Source organism: Rutilus rutilus (assembly GCF_951802725.1).
Source record: "Rutilus rutilus genome assembly, chromosome: 2".
NCBI classification, from domain to species: Eukaryota; Metazoa; Chordata; class Actinopteri; order Cypriniformes; family Leuciscidae; genus Rutilus; species Rutilus rutilus.
The window spans coordinates 8,163,379-8,183,643 of NC_140210.1; the positions used below are offsets into that span (position 1 = coordinate 8,163,379).

The 20,265-nt window shown below is 37.7% G+C and overlaps 1 protein-coding gene across 1 annotated transcript in view; it reads right to left on the reverse strand.

Annotated features, from left to right (window-relative positions):
• The window catches only part of grin2ab (glutamate receptor, ionotropic, N-methyl D-aspartate 2A, b), a 101,356-nt gene extending 89,621 nt beyond the window's left edge, over positions 1-11,735 (reverse strand). Inside the window, exons 1-3 of the mRNA XM_084403010.1 lie at positions 10,961-11,735; positions 10,252-10,436; positions 6,179-6,574 (exon numbers count right to left, since the gene is read on the reverse strand). Coding sequence (XP_084259136.1) covers positions 6,179-6,559 — 381 coding nt within the window. The 5' untranslated portion in view covers positions 6,560-6,574; positions 10,252-10,436; positions 10,961-11,735. The remainder of the gene's footprint in view (positions 1-6,178; positions 6,575-10,251; positions 10,437-10,960) is intronic.
• Positions 11,736-20,265: the final 8,530 nt, after the last annotated feature.

Below are 20,265 nucleotides of genomic sequence, written 5' to 3' on the forward strand. Positions count from 1 at the left end.
AGTATTTTAAAATGACACAGAATGCTGTTCGTTCTAAGCTAAATAAAGACTGACAACTATTTGACGTGTAAACATCCAAACTTTATTTTCGTGCTATAAATATTTTAGTAACAGATACACTACCATTTAAAAGTTTGGGGTCTGTAAGATTTTTTTTTTTTTACTGATACGAAACATTTAATTCAGCAAGGATGCATTATATTGATCAAACCAGTGAGAGAAAATACATTACTACCAAAAACCATATTTCAAATACTGTAAATGTTGTATCTTTAACATTTTATTCATCAAATAATCATGGAGGGGGGAAAAGCATCATCGTTTTCACAAAAATATTAAGCAATAACTGTTTTCAACATTGACAATACTAAGAAATATTTCATAAGCACCAAATCAGCATATTAGAACGATTTCTGAAGGATCTTATGACACTGACTGGAGTAATGATCTGAGCCAGTGCAGCGAGTTTTATTGTAGCTGACATCATCAAACTAATGTCACGGTGACATCAGCAAAGTGTCTTATAAGCTTGTTGGGGGATGAGTTGGCTTTCACCCTTCAAGTGGGTTTTCTGTGTGTTACTGTGTTTTTTTTATAGGCACTTATTTGGCACAGCTGATGACATCATATGATCTAATGTGCCAGTGCGACCTCAGTCTATTGTTAAACGAAAAACAAGAAAATTTGAGGGTGTGTGGGAGACGGATAAGTGAAAAAGAAAAGGACCCTGCATGTGTGCACGTCCGCCCGTAAGTGTATGTTACATATTTAATATATGCCAGCCCCTCTATTTTGTTCTCTTCTCCCATAATGCACCTCTCTAATATACATGGGATAAAAACAGCGTCAATGGGGCAGAAAACAGCTTTAGTGTTTAACTCTTCAGCCCTGGCTCTCTTTCCTTCTTTTGCTTCTGTTTTCTTTCTTCCTCTCAAGCACACCATATAGACCCTAAACGCATAAGCCCAGACCTCATTCCAGAAACTGAACATGCGAACCACATAAAGCAGCTCATCGAATATTCAGTCCTGCCCCCACAGTGTGCGTTAGTGCTCCCTGCCCTTTACTTCCCACATGGAAGGCGGAAACATGGTTAAAAAGATGCGTCCCCGCGCCTTCATTTTTAATAACGTGAGAAGGAAAACCTGGGTTTTCAGCGGAGCGAAGCATCCTCCAGGACCCTCCCATACATGCTCTCAAAACACACTTACGCACCCCCATGAGTGCAACGCAAAAAAAGACAAGCAGTTGAACTTGATCAAAGCAGCCCAAGAGACACAGAGGTACAAGAGAGAAAGGATGTATAATACTATAGAGAGATAAAGGCCATTCTGAAACATTTTAAAGGGATAGTTCACCCGAAAATTCTGGCATTTTCAAAAATTTAAGACATTCCCAACCTACAATCTGTCATTTTTTGTCTATGGATCACTGAAGAATACATTTTGAATAATCTTTATGTAAATGGTAAATGGACTGCATTTATATAGCGCTTTCACAGACCTATGGCCACCAAAGCGCTTTACATAGCCTCACATTCACCCATTCACACACCGACAGCGGTGTCAGCCATGCAAGGCGCCATCCAGCTCGTCGGGCGCAGCTGGGGTTAGGTGTCTTGCTCATGGACACCTCAACACTTGGTCAGGTGGAACCGGGGATTGAACCACCAACCTTTCGGTTTGTAGACAATCTACATGTAGACAATCTACTTGGCCCCTGTCCAACTTCTTATGGCCACTTATGTGGTCCTGTCCAACTCCTACTTGTTTAAATCGCTCCTTTTGTGTTTCATGGGGGGAAAAACAGCATACAAGTTATGAGGGTGAGAAAATAAAGGCTAAGTTTGAATAACTAATCCGGGTGAATGTCATCATTTACTCACCCTCATGTATCCAAAATGAATCACTTTCTTTCTTCTGTGGAATATAAAAATGTGTTTTTACAAATGTTTCAGTGTTATTTATGTCTACACAATGCAAATTTAATGATCACCAAACCTGTTTGGTTACCAACATTCTTCAGAATATATTTTGTGTTCTGCAGAAGCAATATTCATACAGGTTTGTAAAAACATCCAAGTCCAAGTAAATGATGTAAACAATCTTCATTTAGGGGTGAAAAATCCCTTTTAACAATACTTCAAATATATAGGCCTACATTTATAATCAATATACATATACATATACATATTCATGAGAACCAACAGAATTGTGTATACCACATAACAGGGTAATATTAGCTGCTGCAGTTAGAGATCAGCTAATAATCGGTGTGATGGGTCTACTGATAAATAGTGCTTATCATAGTTAATGTACATAATTTAGCCTACGTAAATGTTTATGCAGCAAGAGTTCACAAAATCCACTTTCACAATACTCCCGACAGTATAGTAACATTATAATCTTTACCTAATTTTCACCATTAAGTACGATTTGAGAAAAGAATTACTCTTGACAAGTCAAACATTATATGTAGAAACTATGTGAATAGCATCATGCATGCAAAAGTTACAATTTAGGATGCAAAACATTAATGTGCTATACAGTAGCCTATTTCAATTATATCTAACAGGATAACATTTAACACAGTTAACACATTTACCCTAAACTGACACTGAAGCGGTTTCATTCTGTTCAGTCTGATCAGAAAGACCAGAAACTTCACAAGCTGACCTTGATGTAATGGTCAGAGGATATTATATAAATAACTGAGATATAAATGCTGAGGAAAGGCTTACTGTATTTGTTCACAAATACCATTTGGCTTGATATTTTGATACTGAATGCGAGGAAATTCATACATGCTTTGTTGTGCCACTATACACTACCATTCAAAAGTATAGTAATATAGCTAGTTATTTCAAAGAAATTAATACTTTTATTCAGCAAAGATGCATTAAACTCATGAAAAGTTACAAAAGATTTCTGATTAAAAGAAAATATAGGTTTTTTTTTCTATTCATCAAAGAAATTTCACTTAATTCCTGATTAATACACACATTATAACTGTAAAAAGGATCTGATAGTAGTTGTGATATTGTGATATCTGGTGGTAAATGTGTCTTTATATTTCTGTTTATTTCAGACTTGGAAATGCACTGTGTTTGACATGTTATTGCACAGCCAATACAGCAATGCCTGAGTATCAAAAGGAACTCTGGGAGATGATTTAAAGAAGGGATGAAGAAGCGTTGTGGGAACAGCAAGCAGGGGGCCTCTTAATGTTTGAGTTTCATTCACATCAGTCCCAGCATTTGACTCCCTATGCAGCGCTTCCCTCCTGAAGAGTCTCTTCAATTATTACCCTCCAAACTCTACAGCAGAACCGGGGCCTAATGTGTCAAAGCGAAGTTGGAGGATGTCGCTCAGAGGAAATTAGATAATGAAAAATCGGAACCTTATGAATTCTAAACACCTTTCAATATATACTTGCTATCACAAACAACTCGTCATACACACAATAAGAGAGTACTGTTCCAGGGTTTTTCCTCCTGGGTCAAAAATGGTCTTCGGTGGCGGCGGATAAACATGATCATCCACACTCACAGTAAAAAGTACCCTACCCATGTACCCAAGCTCATCACCGACAATAAATCAAAAAAAAAAAAAAAGTTTGTAATATTCATTTATCTCATCCTATTTGTGAATTAAAAATAATCACTGCCAGGACAGATTTAAATGTAAAATAAATAAAAAAAATTAGAGTGACTGATTTGAATAGTGAACAAAAAAGTAACAAATTTCATAGTGCAAAATAATAGAACTAGGGTGACCACCCCGTCCCGCTTTGCATTGTACCGCACAGCATTTTCACCCCTTGTCCCGCACGTCGCATATTGAGAATATGTCCCGCATTTTCATCGGTCTATTGGTTTTTAATACTCATATTAAGAAAACGTGCATGCGTTCTTTTGCCTTTTTAAGAAAGCATTTTATTTATTCTTTTTGCGGTGTAGTTTTTCACCTATATTTAACAGCGCTTCGTCAGAAGTACAAACACAATAGCCTTTTTTTAAATCCTATCCAATGGTTGAAAAGAAAGGAGTAAACACGGTCACTAGTAGGTTGTGACAGCTGTCAATCAAAATGTGGACCGGTGATTCGTTCCATGCGTTTCCTGTCAGAAAACAAATGGATAATTCGGTCAATTAAAATGAACTTAATTGTTAAATAACTAAATCATTAATAATTAATTAAATTAAACTATTTCATTTAACAGAATTTATCAACTTGTTGCCTGCTGTGGTTGTTTTAATTCACAAACCAAAGTTTTTGGTTTAATATATTCTTAATATATAAGACTGTCAATGATCTAATTTCATGTTGTTTTATATTTTATTTGTTCATTGTTTATTTTGTAAATGACATGTCAAATAAAGACACGTTATGTTGCATTGTGATGTAGGCTAATGGTGTTTTCTGGAAGGGACTAAAAGAACAAATAATTTTTATCGGCTGAAAAGCAGAATTCAAATGTTTTTATTAAGTTAGACATTATATAATAATAAAAAAAACTAACAAAAAAGTCCATCTTTAAAGATAATCAGTCTTAAGGGTGCAGAAACACAGGGGTGGTTTATGTTTTAGTGTTGGTAAAATGTCCCACATTGTACCACACAAACTTATAATCGTCCCACATTTGGTTTGCTTGATGGTGGTCACCCTAAATAGAACTACCACTTTTTCTAACACTCCAAGTCTTAATGCACAGATCATTTGACATATAGTATCAGATTGTTTTGTTCCGTACAATGCTATGGCTTTCACGGTCTATCATACGGTTGTCAATCCAGAAACTTTGCCATGTATAATTAGCAGCATGAAAAATATATTATATGCAGAAAGCGAACAAAGATCACCATTAAGTTGCCATTATAATCATTGAAGCTGTCAATTACAACGCTAGGTATAAAAAGCTGCACTCTTGCGCAACTCCCGTTATAATCAATGAAGCTGTGTAATGAATCTCTTATTGACATTGTGTTTATACTTTGTTCATTAAAATGAAAGGATTCAAGATTGTCCAGAATTCATGGTGAACAAAAACCCCATCATTTTGACGAACTTAAAAACATCTGATTGACCATTGCGTTTACGAGCTCAACAGAGATGTCTGTGATTGGCTACATTGCTCAATGCTGAAAAAAAACCTTCGACGCTCTTCACAAAGAGCTTACACAAACACTCATGGGAGCTTTTTAAAAGTAGGCGGCTATCAGCGGGTGCCAGTACTGCAGAACGGCAGATATCATCACATTAAATTATCAAATAAATCTTTGGCGGACAAATATTAATCTTGACGGCCACCAAAACATTTGCAATGCAGGAAAAACCCTGTGTTTAAAAAATAAATAAAGCAGCTCTTAAAAAGTATCTATTAACTGAAGAATTAAAAAATCCAAATAAACATCCAAAACACTGTCTGGTTTAAGCGAGAAACGTTCCTAACCAGGACAGAATACCACAATCCACTTACTCTGTGGTTATTTCATCACTGTTAAAAGAGACTGTGCGTTCATCTAAAATTATCAAATCACTTTTTGGAGGGGTAGTTTGAAGTGAACTCAGCCAGATGATGCAACGGGATGACATGGTCGCCTACAAGAAGTTCCTACAGTTTATGTGGATGAACAATATGTAGTAATAGCCTAATAGTCAAATGTATCTATTTAATAATATGAACAACGTTTAACGTAAAAAATGAAAGAATCAGTGAATCAATGTGCAATCATAAACTCTTTCAGCTTCAACACTAAACTCTTTATGGCAGATCTGTCACTAACCCGGCCACAGGTTTCTGTCACACCCACACAACTGCTATTGATTTTGCTATAAACACAGCTCATCGCCAACTTTGCAGAAACAAATAGACAGACAGAGGGACAGTGACAGAAAGACTGGCAATCCGTCAGGCTATATCTGATGCAGATGGCATGATGATAAAGAAAATCTGCCAGGTATCTGAATTGTGTCTCGTTTAATGCCACACAGCTAGACAGTCCAAAACATGGCATTGAATATTTGAAATGAAGCTTTCTGTTTAGGCCTTGGTGGAAAACACCTGATTGATGCCAGATATGATGAAATATTCTGCGGTGGGTTGCTGTAAATGCCTAAGCAAAATAAAAATGACAAATAAAGCGCATACAGCCAGCCAGGGAGGAATGCACGCTTACCTTTTCGGCCATGGTCATGGCAGAGCCGCCGTGGATTCCCAGTATGGGCATGGAAGTCTGAGAGGAAACAAAGTCCAGCATTTGTGCCACTGCTTCCTGGTCCGTGCCGTCTCCATAGACCAGCCCGTGCAGTCTCTGTCGGGACATGAGTTCACACAGGTGTGTAAGCATGCTTCCTGGGTCCGTCTGGTTCACCTGGACGCTGAGTACAGTCACTTCCAGAGGCGCACCTATCCCACGAGCCGGACGCAGGGCTGATTCGGATACGGTGGGGGTCTGGCCCAGTATCACAGCTACACTCAGGGATGGAGGCTTCTCTGCAGCCTGCGACCAACCCAGCAAAGCCCATAAGACCATTAACCAGACTACAGCTCCCATCATTCCTGGCTTCAGCCCCTGTGAAGATGAGAAGTTTTAGAAGGAAGCAAAACATGCTCAGATATCAGAACACATCAGGGTTACTAGATCTAAACTAGACCAAAATCAGATAACGCACAGACATAAATTACATCCGGCCTATTACTTTGCAAGCAATGATTCAGTGAGGGGGTCTGGAAAGCGGAAGACAAGCTTTTAAAGGTTAAGAAGGCGTGGTACTCTGTTCAACTACTCAATCATTTCAAGTCAATACTTTTCAATTAGTCTAAACAGTTAAACGGAACAGTCGCTCAGTTATTAGCAATTAACTCGGATGTACTGTCAGCGTGGTTGCATTTAAATGGCCCGTCTAATTGATAGGACTCTTCAATAGTTTATTACGATTCTAGGCAAAATTTGATGCCTGAATGATTCCAGATGGCTAGTGTAGCGGTCTCTTAAATTACAGTAATAATTGATGACACCATGCACTAACTGGAGTGCATTATAACTTCATGAGTAAAGAACAGCTTACACATGGTTACATTTAAGTGCACTGATGTCAGCGGTTCAAAGATGGTTCAATCTCAGGAGATTTAATGTACAGTAAAAGTCAACTTCAGAATGGAGGAATTCCATACCACTTATTTTTCTGTGGAACACAAAAGGAGATGCATTCCTGTATAGCAGCTCCATTCCAAACAACATAATGGTAAGTCCATACATACTCACAGTTGTAAGTCAATCTGCATCCATTCCTTTTCATTTTCACTGAATGGAAAACAGCAGTGTGAACAGTTCAAAACATCTCCTTTTGTGTTACACAGAATAAACCACTAGTCCACCAGTCAGAGTGACTGACTGACTGACTGATTTTAATCCTTCAAAGTTAAAAAATATAGATTTGTTCATTTGGCCTCTTTTACCAAGGTAGAGATACTCTGTCTGCTATCAGACATGCTTTGATAGCAAAATTGATCAAATTCACTCTGAACTTTTCACTCTCAGAAATGTCACTGGATACACCTGCTTCATCCCTAGAGTTCAGTCATCAGTCATTTATGCCTCCATTTCATTCACTGACTACTGGGCAGCCACCAGCCACAGATGAAAAAGTACTCTGATGTTGAGAATTATCTTATGATAAAAATAGTCAAACATTTCTGTTTCTTATTTAAGTCTGCTTGAGGATGTCATTGGCACACTGACATAAACAGGACATATATATAGCTCCATGAAATAGTGTCAGTTTGTCTCTTAATATACTGCATGTTCCAGGGCATGTGATGTAAAATCAATCCTCATAATGACAAAAATCAATTAAATGAAATGAACCCCACAGTCTCTACAGCTTGAATTTGGGGAGTTTGCTTGGTGTGCTCAGCAATGAATGATGTGATAAGAATGTGCTGCCATCAGCTTCGGCAAATACTACCATTTTATATCACCAGTCCTCGACAAAGGACAAAGCTTAATACAGAAGCTCATAAATTCACAGCTTAACAGAAAAAGTCTTACCCTGAAAAGTTACACTGAATATATAGCAAATGCTTATATGGGTTGTTGAGATTTAATAGGGTTTTCAACTTATAGTTAAATTTATATTTATATAAGACATATTTATATAAAACAAATATAATTCTAATAACTAAATTATATTTTTACAATTTAATCACCTTCAATGTGACAAACTTAATATAAATATTCCATGTAGTCTTTTAATTAAAATTATGTAATAAGCCAGCATGCATAATAATAAAAAGGAAAATCCCTGTGCAAAATGCTATTTAAAGTAATTTTAGATGGTGTACTGTACATCATGTCACACACCTACGTGTGTGTGTGTGTCTGTATATGACCAAACACAATTAATTAAGTATACTGATATTTATTACTTATATGTTATCGCAACATCAATACATCAATGCAGGAATAGAAAAAAAGTGGATGACTGTTATCGGCTAATGTATTATATAATTCCTCCTACAATGTCATTTTTAAATAAATGAAGCAAGACTAGTTAGCAACACTTGACAAACTAATAATTTATTGATGCATTTTCAATTGTTGGCAAACACTTATTGCAGATAGCAAGAGGTTTTAGCTTCTGACAGCTAAAACATTTAGCTGTATTGTGAAGCATACTAATTAGTGCCAATCCCATAATTGCCTAATTGCTTTTTTGATGGTTGCACTGGTAGTTTGTGAAAGTCAAAAAGTCGTGCATGCCTCAATGGATGCATTAAAGATTCCAGAGGCTGGCAACTGTGCTCTGTTGTCCCTGTAACTTTCTCATTTTGTATACTCGCTAACATCCGTAATTGGCATCCTCATCCCCAGCAAAGCATCCATGCCCTTAAGTCTAACCCGGAGTAGCACTTAGTGTTTGCAAATGTAGTGCATCAATCTGCATCTCGTTCACTGCTTCTGCATGTGCAACTGTCAGATTTGTCGGACAAATGGTAATGTTTTCAGTCACGTTAGACATCACCTTCACCCTAAGCTTGCAGGATACAGCTGAAGAGCAGCCAAGGTTCAAAATAAAGACAGTTTGTTTCGCTGACATACAAAACAGACCCATGGCTTTTTACGCATCAAAATTTAAGCAACGCTGCCAAAAACATCTTGCCAATAGGAGTGTTTGTACGAGTGAAGTTTGAGTATATGCCTGGAAGTACCCACCACAGTTTTGATGGACTGTCACAGCCCATATTTCATAATTCAAAACCACAGCGTAAAGTGCGAAGTGCAGATCGGCTCCTCAGTTAGCAGAATATCACCGCTGAGATCACTTCTCTACGCAGGCGAATGGGGAGGTTGTGGGTGGATTTCTGAGTTTGACTGTGTGGAAAGGCGGAGGGGTCAACAGTTATGAGTATTCTCAAAATAAGCACCTGCACTAGGTCCACCTCCCCCATCTATCTCTTTCTCTGACCAACACGTATGCTCATATATTCTTCTGTTTAAGGCCTAAACATATTCTACCTAAATATGTGAACACAGACACTTCTAGCCATGCATCCTTACGAAATTTGTGGAAAACTGTGGTACCGCTGGCATTACTCTTTTATGTTTTATGTTAGTTTTCTCTCTCAACTACTGGTATGTCGAAGCAACAGTTTGAAGAGAATCCTGCCATGCAAGTTTAAAGTCAGTATGTTTATAGCAACTTTCATTTTTAATTAAATTAAAATTTTGAAGATAACTCCATTTCCCCCTTGAGTCCTGAGGTTTGTTACCAGCAAAAGAGCACATAAAAAATGTTCAACAGGGCATTTCATTGGTCAAGTGCTCATGTCTATGTTTGAGTACTTGCGTAAATTATTTTTCCAGCCTAAAGCGTAACAAGAGTTGTCTCAATATAGCAAATGTAAGAATGCATTGCTTTATGTCTGGGTGTTCAGTTAAGGTCATTTTTTCAAGATGTGCATAAGTGTCTCTATACATGCATGTGTGGGTAGAGAGGGGGCGGTTTTGATATATTTCAGCTCCTAAATTTATATCCTCCAAAGCAGGAAAGACTATTTCAGGACTGGTCCTGTAAGCAAGAGGAAAACATCAAAAATGTGCTTGGACAACGTGACTGCACCCAAATCTGCAAGTCCCTCATTCCCCATTTAGACTGAACCCACGAAACAACGGCGCCCCCTGTCGAATCTCCCTGTCCGCCGCTTCACACCAATTACTAAACGTTCAATATTTAAAACGTATCTTACCTTGCGTGTCACGAGGTGTCAGTGAAGAAGACTCGCCGTGGTTGAAATGTGCCATCTGTGAAACTGACCGGTGTCTTGTGAATGTTATCCACGAAGATTTCCTCACAGAGAAGGCGCGTTTCTCGGCGCATTTTTTTTCAGACCTTCGGCGAACCACCTTGACAGGAGCTTAAGTATTCAATGTTCTGAAAGAAAGTCAACCAAAATCCTTACACTATGTTAACAAACAGGACAGAACTCATTATTTAGTGCATTTCAATAACTTATCTCTCGTGGGCAAACTGATCTGCGTGGAAGCGTAACGGTCCCCCGCACAGAACCAAGTAACCTCAAAGATGCTTATATTACCACATTACCAATACCACATAAGCGTGTTTTAAAGAATACCCATCAGTGAGCTTCTAAGCTGTATAGTCAGCGATGCAAAGGTGAGACCTGGTGTGTTTAAATAACGGCCGGTGTGGTATTCCCCTCACGCGCGCGCGGGGTTTGTCTCTATGTAGGGCGCTCGCTCGCGCAGCAGGTGTTGCGCATCAAGGCGGTTGAAATAATTTCTCCCATCACGAAAATAAACCGACGAATTTTGTCAACGGCAGGATCCAACGACTCCCATTTGAATGAGAGAGCGAACCCACATTTGGTAAGGATATTAATATGTGAATAATAGGGTCTTTGATGTTTTATTGAAAGTAAAAAGAGAACAACTTACCGAATATCCTGGTTATACATTTCCAAAATACCAGTCAGGAATTACACCGTGTTCTCACTCGTCATCGTATAACCTTGCTCTTTTTTTCTTTATAAACAAATCCGTCAAGTTCAGCGCTCTTAACGGCGTAATTCCACCAGTGCCCTTGTGTTTACCGTGTCCATTCCTGGCAGAGGTTCACCAGAAAAAGGGGAAGAAAAAATACGTTCAGTGTTTTAGTCGACATAAAACGACCACATGGATTGTTCACCCTAATATGTGTGTTATTTATTTCAGGGTCTCGAGCGCTTTCCGCAGAGGAACAGGTCCGCGTGTCTCCTCTGAGGGAATTCCGTCAATATCGCATCCTTTTTGGAGAAAACTGCAACATGCCGTATTCAGACGTTAAAACGTCGAAAGCAGGGATGAGATCTATTTCAGATATAGATTCCTCTGCGACACCATCGACTGAACTCGAGACATCATGGCAAACTGTCGAGCGCGTGTACGCTCCTTAACATCTCAGCGCGGAATTGAGACTGTACTGGCCAATGCCTCCCACGCGCTCCGCGACAAATTCAACTCAATTCTCTTCCCTCGCCACCTGTAATTAAACGTAAACATATACGTTTTAGAGGGGTATATAAACTGATTTTCTATCTGTAAACGCAGACGGATTGTATTTGTATCTCTTATCTGAGGAAAAACATTTGGTTATGCTCGTTCATATTTCCACCCAACTTTACAGACCATTGCTCTCAGACGCACACTCCATGAATCAAGTAGATGTTGGATTGAGGCGCGCGCGCGCTCTCTCTCTCTCTCTCTCTCTCTCTCTCTCCCTCTCTCTCCCTCTCTCTCTCTCTCCCTCTCTCTCCCCACATCACACACATGAATACAGTCAAATGATAATGAGCGCCATTAACAGTCCCTGCGCATGATGGGCGCGTCAAAACTGTGGAAAATTCTCAATCACACGACGCCTCAGTAAACAACTCATTTTCCCTCTCGATGTTGCAAAACCATGTCCCATCCACTGTCGCTTCCACGTGTTAAAGAGAGCAAAACAGTTCAACGAACCGACTCCTGTCTGTCTCAATGAAAACGCTGATTTTGAGCTTGCTCCGTTTGCGCCAAAATTGGTGGTTTGTTATGAGTCAGACGCTCCCATCTGTGTACTTTCCCTGTAGGAAATCCACGGGAGCCGTTATGATCCCCAACTCGTGCAATTAAATCAAATGATTTTATGCTTTAAGATCATTTACCCAGTCAAATGAAAACTGCTTGACAAGTCTATTTAAAGTCTTTTAAACTTCAGATTATGACAGTGTGGACAAGTATAGATATAGCCTACAGAAGGCAAGTTTCCCCTCAGATTTTTGAGACAAGCAGATTTTAAATCCAAATATTTGTCAGCTGCATTGCTGGGTTTTTCAGAAGAAGTGTTTGTCTTCTGGCGCTGTATTACAAAAACGTCCTATATTAATTCTTGGTTTAAGATTCGCAAAAGTTATTTCTCATAAGCGAAGTTACCATGGTTACTAAACAAATTCAATTGGATTTTGAGGATGTTTCTGTCATTCAGCCCCTGGTCATGTCTAACCCCACAAAACCTATGCCAGCACACAGAAAGTTCAGCAGAGTTACACAGAATTCATCAAGTTTATTCTGCACCTATTCTACACAAATGTATTTAGCCTAATTGCATTATTCATTTAGCTGTCAATTGGTATAATACTCTTAGGTAGCCTATGTTTTAACACATCTTACCATATTGAAATTAATTTCAGGACTGCCACTGGTACCCCTGAAAAAAAAAAAAAACTAGTTACACAACATCCCTGTTAGACACATTTAGAATAATGACACATTTCTATATTCCAATAGAGATAGCTAAATCTTATTCTAAATGTTTAGGTCAGTTTAAATGATTTTTGAAAGCATTGGTAGCACTTTATACTGCTATTCAACAACACAGTCCGACCACCCTACTATTTTATGTTTACCAGAAAACTATATTTGATTATGATGTAACAAACACTACAAAACCATTTAACACACATATCATTTAACAAACACACAGGCATGCTTACACAAGTTATATGCCTCAGGAACATTCAGTCTTGCTGTTCGTCCTTACAAGCATTATAATGACCCATTCCCTGTAAGTCGACCTTTATATACTAATTCTTATTTAGAAATTACCCATTTTGACAACCTGCATTGATTACATTGATTTTAATGTACTGCTGAATGTAAGCATGCAAACCTCTATAAACTAGTTTTGATGTATCTAAACTTATACATTCACATATCATAATGCATTGCTGCTATTTGTTACCCCCAGCGTTTTTTTGTCTTCCTCAGCCGGCCAATCATGTTTCAGAATAGGCAGGAAAAGGACGTTTTACAGTCCACTGAACAAATTTCAAGATGATAAACTTTACCATTTGTAACAGCAGGTCCATTGTGATTATCCATGTCTGTGTATCTAAGTTTGGAAACCTATGCCCATTATCTGCTTGCTTGAGCAAATAATGCAAATTCATGGCTCAAAGGGAACTCTGATTTGCTTTGGCAAGAGAGATTTTTCTTTTCTTTTTTTTCAGTTTATACATGATAGAAAACACATCAGAACAGCTAAAAGTTAAAGTTAAAGCCCCTATTATGGATTTTTGAAAATGACCTTTTGTGTAACAGCTCTAAGTGAATGAAAACATCCTGCAAAGTTTTAAATCTGAAAGTGCACCGTATATAGGCTAAAGTTCTTGTCGTTCAAAAGTAAGAGTCGACTCTGAGTCAATGAAATGAATTGTTTTTCAAACGAGTCATAAGCCGGTTTCGTTGTGACGTCAAGGACGAGCATGTGAAGAATCAGTGGTTAAAATTCATCTTTACCTTGATATCACAGCAATTACAGTATAATCCTAAACTTTTGCTTTGTTCCCTTTATTTCACTGACGACTGCTTCTCAAATCTCGGAGTTCAATGTAGGATTCGCAAACCGCTTGCTCTTGTGTTCAAAATACTTTGCGATGTTATCGCTGTCTTAAATACTTCTGCTAATCAGTTTGTGGGCCACTATTACGTATAACTGTATCTATTAATGCAGATTGTTATTCTCACTACTTTGAGGAAAGATTAAGCATGGAGCAAGATCTGTTCTACCAACATTTATGTTACACCAGTCATTCATGCTAGAGCTCGGCTAATGTATGCACTGTTATTGAGACAGTTTCCACGTGTTCACCGCAATATATTACAAAAATACTCTGTAAATAAATGAGTACAAGTAAAATAATCGGTTTGTTGATGGACATGCACTTGTTCATGCTGATGGTGAGGAATTACAGTTGCAACATCTCATAATGTACCTCAAACTGAGTAGTGAGAAACGTCCTGCTCGAGTCGTCCTTGCGATGGAGGTTCGGGTTCAATAACTAGTTCTTCCAGTGTTTCATCATCGGACTCGCGCTCACATTGATATGGTAAAATCGACGTCATTGTTTGTTACTGTCTTTAGTTTACGGTGTAAGAAGCCTCAGGACACACACACAGACCTGACGTTGTAATGGCAATGGGCGTTTTTGTTTTCGACACGCGCACTGTACACGGTAAACCAATCACAACAGACTGAGCTGTCTGGCCAATCAGAGCAGAGTAGCTCGCGGAAAGGCGGGATTTAGAGAGATTGATTCATCTGACGAGTCGTTTGAGAATCATTGAAAATGTGGTGATGTGCAAATGTATACTCACCTAAAGGATTATTAGGAACACCATACTAATACTGTGTTTGACCCCCTTTCGCCTTCAGAACTGCCTTAATTCTACGTGGCATTGATTCAACAAGGTGCTGAAAGCATTCTTTAGAAATGTTGGCCCATATTGATAGGATAGCATCTTGCAGTTGATGGAGATTTGTGGGATGCACATCCAGGGCACGAAGCTCCCGTTCCACCACATCCCAAAGATGCTCTATTGGGTTGAGATCTGGTGACTGTGGGGGCCATTTTAGTACAGTGAACTCATTGTCATGTTCAAGAAACCAATTTGAAATGATTCGAGCTTTGTGACATGGTGCATTATCCTGCTGGAAGTAGCCATCAGAGGATGGGTACATGGTGGTCATAAAGGGATGGACATGGTCAGAAACAATGCTCAGGTAGGCCGTGGCATTTAAACGATGCCCAATTGGCACTAAGGGGCCTAAAGTGTGCCAAGAAAACATCCCCCGCACCATTACACCACCACCACCAGCCTGCACAGTGGTAACAAGGCATGATGGATCCATGTTCTCATTCTGTTTAGGCCAAATTCTGACTCTACCATCTAGGTGACTGTATATTATGAGGAAATTAAACAGGTTTTTTACCTTTGATGCATGTAAACCTGTTGCAGGAGACTCCAAAACAACATTAGGAAATTTCCGGCAGCAAAATCTAAAATCTGAACATAAGCATTCCTGTGGCTCAAACAGTAGAGAATGACGCTAGCAGTGCTCCATCTAACAAAAATGAAATATGTTTTCTGGAAGGTATTTCTGCTAGCTAACCATTCAATTAATTAATTAATTAGTTAATTCATTGTCTAATTAGAAAACACAGGTTTGTTTGTGTATGTATGGAAGCAGTATTAAAGCTCCAGAGAATCTGTAACAATTATTAAGAAATCTTTAATATGAATCACTCAAAGACAAGCACTTATTTGTGTGTATAATGCAGAGTTAAACTGTGTCAAATTAGGAGTTATTTGCTTATTAAATGAAAGCCCAGAACTGACTTAAAAGGAGTCGAAGGTAATTATCCACAAAGCTCATAATGAAACAATTTTACGACTGAAATTTTCTTTAAAGGAGAGAGCTATACACAAATGACATGCTTTGGCAACCGGCACAAGCGAACGTTGACTAATGAAGATTCTCCCATTTCCTTGGACTGTTTAGATTACACAACACATCATTACATTTCCTTCATCTCACATCTACAAACAAACATCTGCTTTTTCCAATTCCAACGCAGACAAAATAAGCCAAGTTAGTGCATAAAACAGCCAACAGCAACAAAAGAAATATACACAACTTCATGAATAAATAAGGGAATTAAGAAATAAAGAAGAACTGGAAGAGAGGTTAGCACGAGTCTGTCATGAGCACAAAAAAAGTGGGAAAATTCTGTCTCCATGGTAACCCAATTTTCAGTGTCACCACTTTTGTTACCAAACAGACCATGCTACATTACATAAAACACACCCCCCTTCACACACAGACAAATGTGCGCACACACTCGCATGCATTCACTCAATAGAACAGCAGTGATTGCATGACAGTTTTAGCTTTGACTTTAATACACAATAATCTCTAAAACATAGTCATCTTGTCTAATTAGACTTTTCTTTTATCAAAAGTACTCCAAGAGCAAACTTTTCATTCTTAACACACCACTATCCCACAAACATCTAGTGTTAGTGAGTGATTAAAAGCAAAACACTAAGACAGAATGTAGGCTACTCTAATAATAATGAAAATTTGAATTTGTCATTATTATAAATTAACCCTAATCTTAGTCCTTATGCATTCATTTACATACACAGCATACAAGTCCTGATGCACATGCTTGCTTTTGCACATACTGTACAAAGAAAATCACATACTGCACATAAGCTTTATAATTTCTTTAAATGTATCTATAGCCTATAGTTTGAAAACATTTTTTTTTTTTTACCAATCTTCATCTAATTCATAACAATAAATGATTAATGCAGAAACGGCATTTTCAAGCTTGCCACAAAATCCAATCACTCCTGAAAGCTTAGAAATGTCTAAATTCATTACATTGTTTCCCTCAATGCAGTCTGATACCGTATATAATGTGGAAATTATGTTGAATAATGACTGCAGTACTTTTACAATGCAACGTGGAGGCTGTCGAACAAACAAATAAGCAAGAATACATATTTTACTCAGAGGTCATCTCAGGCCAACACTGATACCAATTCAATAACAAACACATACTTTACTACATATAGATGACAAAATTATAGAGGTTTTCAAAACATCTATGTATTCTATATCCAGCACTACATGAATCTGAATCAAAATAGTGAGCTTTGTGGTTTTGGCTATTGCAGATGAGTGATTTTCTTTTTAACTGAAAGCATATGTATAGCAGACGACTTCCTGTTTTTCTTTTCGGGTTAACATATTTGAGACCCTTTTCACGTTTCTGGATTTGTCTGAATTTTGTCCCATATATAAAACATCATCTTTATGATAGGCTTACTGTTCTGGCAAAGAAAAATGACAGCTGGTCAACATACTTACAGGATAATTTCCTTTTTGATGGGGGTAATTTCAGTCAGATGATCCAATTAATGAGATGAATGAGGAGAGAATTTGAAGGTTCTTCTGAATACCAATGAGCAAGGTGTACACTATTGCAAAAACTGCAGCTGGAAAATATTATGCTCATATTTCCAGCTCATAAATCCTCCATAACATCAATCAAACATACAAGAGAGTTAAGCAAAGGAAAATACCACGGCTTACAACAATAACCTCTGTAGTGATTCTGAATCTTACTATTTCAGTGATTTATTTGCTATGCTAATGGTCATTTTCAATGTTCCCAGCTTGTTACATAACCTATCGGACTGTCACAGTGTGAGAATCCCGTTGCAGCAAGTTAAATGAGCAAAATAGTAAAATGCTAATGCAGTAATCATAGTAATAATGCAGGCAGAGTCAAAAGCAATTTGAAGAAGGCAAACTAATCAAAATAAGGTAAAAACACAAATACAACAAACATGACATTGAAGTGACTCAGAATTTCGTAATAGCAATATCATTAGCCTACTTACAGGTGACCAGAGCCAGACTACTTAAACATACAAGCAGTAAACAAAGGTGCGTTCAATTAAATTGTGGCATTCAGAAGGGGGAGACCTCTGGTGGCTGGGGGAAGGAACAGCAGGGTGTGACTGAACGCAAGCGAAAAACCCGAGACCCAGCCAATCGCTGTGAGGATGTCTGTTTTTTAGCGTTTAAAATATGGAGTTTATGCGGATTTGAATTTAGTAGCCTACGTATTAAATCATATTTGCACATTGTTGTTGTAGCCTATGTTGTGATTATTCTGGCTGGGTTACAAGTTTATAAAATTGTCCGATCTTTAGGCTACTTATTAGGGCATTCAGAAAAAAACTTGATTCTTTCCAATTGTAATAGCTTGTGTCTGTGATGATTACATTGTCCATATATTACCCTTAGTTTAACGAGGGGCATCTTCGCAGAGAGGTAAAATGACGCATACGAGATATTCTAATCGTAATAATTCCTCTCTGGCTGTTTTGATTTGATATCAGGTTAGAATAGTTTGAGATAATTGCGCGTTACTGTTTCTTCCAAGGAGGACACATAGGCCTACATCGATATTAGAAGCCATAATCAGCTATTCAACTGCTGTGTCGAGATGATAATGCCATGTAAAAATAGAGAGTATAATGACTAATTAAAGTTATATTTACATTAAGATTAACCATGTACACTACCGTTCAAAAGTATTATCTGTATAGGAGTACATTTTAGTTTTTAAAGAATTGATACTTTTATTCAACAAGGATGAATTAAATTGATCAAAGTTGACAGTAAAGACTTTTAAATTGTCACAAAACTATACATTATATTCTTATTCCAAATAAATGTTGTTCTTTTGAACTTTCATAATAATGAGAAATGTTTCTTAAGTATCAAATCAGCATATTAGCATGATTTCTGAAGGATCATGTGACACTGATGACGAGTAATGATGCTGAAAATTCAGCTTTGCCATCAAGAATAAATTACATTCTAAAATATATTCAAATAAAAAAACGCTATTTTAAATTGTAATAATTTTACTGTTTTTATTGTATTTTTGATCAAATAAATGCATTTTTGGTGAGTGTAAACGTCTTATTACAGAAACATCAACTAATACAAGCCTCAAACTTTTGAACTATATATAGCCTATGATTATTATTATTATTTTAATTATTCACTATATTTAAATTATATAATTTTCATTCTACCTTTGATGCTTTTGGGTGATTATAATAATTAGAATTAGAATTAGATAATGATAAATTGTGTCTGCATGTGTCAGATATTTAAAACTTCTTAAATTTAATCTTTAATCTAAAACTTTTATCTTTCTTTCTTTCTTTCTCTCTCCACTTCAGCTTAAAGGTGATGTGTGTAATTTTTTCAGTGTTAAAATACTTTCTCCTGACCCAGCTTAATGTGCAGAGACAGCTACAAATGAGCCATTCATGGTTGATTTCCCTAAGAGTAAAGGCTGTGGCTCTATTTGTTTGAGCCAGACATCCTACCTCAGGGGGAGTGTTTGGGAAACTTGTTTGTAAACAGAATATATATTTAATATTATTAAATATAATTTAATAATATGAAATAATAAATATTCATTCATTTATTAAATTATGTTTGTGACACTAAATTTACACAAAGTTTTAAATAATATTAAGGCATTTTACAAAACTCAATTGACTTGTTCAGAGTTTGGCTCCTCAGCTTGCTGTTACATCGACACTGAAAAGTTCCAGGTTCTTTAATAACTATCGTCAAGGTCATTGGAAGCCAATATTACATATTTTAGCACATGACATGCAACATAAAAGTCAGTTCGTTAAAGCTTAAACTGATTCCCTCTACAGGTCACTAAATCACTGAAGTGTGTGACACTAACTTGAATGATTTACAGTCCCGCAACCCCAGCGTCACTGCACTTTAGCCATTAGGAGAGAGAATGTGCAGGGGGATATTTGTAAAAGTCAACTGGTCGTTAAGTTTGGGAAGGAGATGCACTGTCCTGTCTGATAATGATTTATTAAGACACGTTCAGATCTAATGGGGGGGTGGGGGGGTGGTGGCTTGTGTGTGTGTGTGTGTGTGTGTGTGTGTGTGTGTGTGTATTCATCTAAGTGTGTGTGTGTGTGTGTGTGTGTGTGTGTGTGTGTGTGTGTGTGTGTGTGTATTCATCTAAGTGTGTGTGTGTGTGTGTGTGTGTGTGTGTGTGTGTGTGTGTGTGTGTGTGTGTGTGTGTGTGTGTGTGTGTGTGTGTGTGTGTGTGTGTGTGTATTCATCTAAGTGTAATCCGCTAATTTAGGGTTGCATGGTTAGCTTCATCAAGCTGAATGGCTCACTGTAGTGAACATGTGCTTTGCTCCACAGTTTCTGTACTGACAGTTTTACTCCGAGCCAATATCTGGAGCACGCGTGGGCCTAACACATACTCTGACGCAACACACACATGGTGTCCTGGATACGCCACAGA